This window comes from Myotis lucifugus, unplaced genomic scaffold (genome assembly GCF_000147115.1).
Source record: "Myotis lucifugus unplaced genomic scaffold, Myoluc2.0 scaffold_424, whole genome shotgun sequence".
In the NCBI taxonomy this organism is placed as follows: Eukaryota; Metazoa; Chordata; class Mammalia; order Chiroptera; family Vespertilionidae; genus Myotis; species Myotis lucifugus.
Window position 1 is genome coordinate 782,354 of NW_005871472.1, and position 2,517 is coordinate 784,870.

The window sequence follows — 2,517 nt, forward strand, 5'->3', positions numbered from 1 at the left end:
GGTGCGGGGGCCCGGGGTGGGTGCTGGTCTGGTCCCGGGCAGCCCCGCGCCCCCCTCCTCTGCCCCTTTCACCCATCTTTCTGAGGTGTCGACCCAGATCCTTTCCCCACTCGCACTTAGAATGGCCCCCATTCACATACCCCTGACCGCCGGGCCTGGGGTTCAGGGCCTCCTGCCAGGCGGTGCCCTCCATCCTCCTCACCTCCAGCCCGTATTCCGGACGCCTTCCCGCTCCCTGCGGACTCACTGCGCGACCGACCCCGGCGCCTGCCCCGCGTCCTCTGAGCGAGGCTCTTTCCCAAGAATATCCCCCCCCCCCCACACTCCCCGGTTTATAAACTCGTTCCTGGGCTCACTGTGCCTCGTGCCACTGTCTCCCGAAGGCCAGGGCAGCCCAACCTGCTGGAAATACCTCCTTCTGGGCCTGCTCCTCACCTGCCTGCTGTTAGGGGTGGCTGCCATCGCCCTGGGGGTGCGCTGTGAGTATGGCTCCCATCTCCCACTCCCCGCATTCCCCCAGCAGCTGCCCTCCCCCAGCAGGGGCCGGAGTTACCACCACCCCGTCCTAAGCTTGGGGTCTGGTTTCCAGCCTGGTCTTGCTCTAAATTAACCTCGCCCAGTCCAGTCACTCCTTAAACTTCAGGCAGCCAGAGCTTCCATTCCAGCTTGGCGTGCAGAATGTCGCAAGCAACAGGGGAAGGATTGGTGCGGGGTCCCAGGGCACAGGGCACCCACGTCTCTCCTTCTGGCCAGCAGATCTGCAGGTGTCTCAGCAGCTCCAGCACACGAGCCGGGCCCTGGACGCCACTAACAGCAGCCTGAGGCTGCAGCTCCGCCTGCAGAGCGCGCAGCTGGGCCAGCAGGAGCGGGAGCTGCAGGGCTCCAGGAGGGAACTGGCCCAGACGCGGGAAGCGCTGCAGGTGGAACAGCGCGATTGCCAGGCCGTCAGGAAGCAGTCGCAGGACTGGCTGGCCGGCTGGGAGGAGACAAAGGAGGCCCTGAGACGTGAGGAGACGCAGAGGAGGGACGTGGAGGAGAGACTGAACCGCTGGCGGGACACGCTGAAGCCCCTCTGCGTGCCTGAAACGCCGAAGCCCAACTTGGAACACCACCACCCCTCAGGTATCTGCTCTGGGAGAGGAGCGGCGGGAGGTGTGCTGTGAGGGATGGAGGTTATGTGCATCCACTCCCAGCCCCCATTTTATTTTTTACCTTGTTAATCTCTATGACGCTCAGCTCCATGCCATGCTGCCACCCACTCCCATAGCCGCCCCTGAGCTCAGCATCCCAAACTGCTCTTCTGCTGAAAGGACGGTGTCAGACCTCACTCTGACCACTACTGCCTGCTCCAGGCTCCCCACACTTCCTCACCCTCGCGGAGTTCTCCGCCCTGGAGAACCCTGTCTCCTCCCTTCCTGGCAGCCTCACCTGTCCTCACTTCTCTCTGCCCATCTTGCATTCCGGGCGTCACTTCAGTCACTCACTCCTTTGTCCCACTGTCCTTCTGGTGCCCCTGACTGGCGATATCTCAACTCGGGATGAACTCCACTGCCCACCTTGCCCGTGCCTGCACCCTGGTGAGCCACATCGTGCAATCATTCTGCTTGGTGCCTTGAAACTCTAGTTTGAACCTCAGCTGGGGCCTCAGCGCTGCCTGGCAACTCCGCAATGGTTGCCTCACTCTCCATAAGAACTTACCCTACTGCCCCGTCTGGCTTTCAGCAGAAGCCCTATTCCGTTAGAGGAATGCCCTCCGTTTCCCACCACCAAGTCTATGTGTCCACTTACATTTTGCCCACCCCCATCTCTTGCAAGGATAACTGCAACAGCTTGCGAGGTGTTCTCCCTAAACACCCCCTACACCCTCATTCCACTCTTCATATTGCAGCCAGGATATGCCTTTAAAAACAAAAATCTGATCATATCATCCCAATTAATTAATTAATCAAAGGTTATGGAATACATACTATATGTCCAACACCGTGCCCAGGCATTGGGATACAGGCAGCGAGCAACATTCCTGTATGTAAAACCCCACACTGACTTTCTCTTCCTTGGAATATGAAAATAAAAAACCCCTTAACATGGCTTTCAAGGCCCCTGCCTACCTTTCAGCATACCACTTCTTCCCTCACCCTCTTCAGTTTGACCACACCAACTTTTTTTTACTCCTTTAAATTATTGATATACTAGGGAAGAGGGAGGGTGGAGGTGGAAAAAGGCGTGTGGGGGATAAATGATGGTGGGAAAAATAATTAAAAAATAAATTACTGATTTACAAAGGGCAGTCTGGTGGTGGGGCAAGGAGTATAATTCCAGAGGGTAGTTGAGTGGGCACATGAGAAAATGTAGACAGAAGAGAGGGAGCTAGTGGAGAAGGAATGGTTTTTGAGTGACGGGGTAAGGGGGGGGAGGGGAAAGGGACAGGGAGGTTAGGACTGATGGAACAAAGCAAGGAGAGAGGTGGGTTGGGGTCAGGAGCACAGGTTGAGGTGTAGGATGTTAAAGAAAGTGGGT

General features: G+C 57.3%; 2 protein-coding genes across 2 annotated transcripts in view; one reads left to right on the forward strand and one right to left on the reverse strand.

Annotated features, from left to right (window-relative positions):
• CD72 (CD72 molecule) overlaps nt 1–1,163 on the forward strand; it is a 2,954-nt gene extending 1,791 nt beyond the window's left edge. Inside the window, exons 3-4 of the mRNA XM_023744044.1 lie at nt 167–479; nt 757–1,163. Coding sequence (XP_023599812.1) covers nt 167–479; nt 757–1,163 — 720 coding nt within the window. The remainder of the gene's footprint in view (nt 1–166; nt 480–756) is intronic.
• A 69-nt stretch (nt 1,164–1,232) lies between these two features.
• TESK1 (testis-specific kinase 1) overlaps nt 1,233–2,517 on the reverse strand; it is a 6,422-nt gene continuing 5,137 nt past the window's right edge. The window contains 1 exon segment of the mRNA XM_014468028.1: nt 1,233–1,303. Within this exon segment, the coding sequence (XP_014323514.1) occupies nt 1,233–1,303 (71 nt within the window).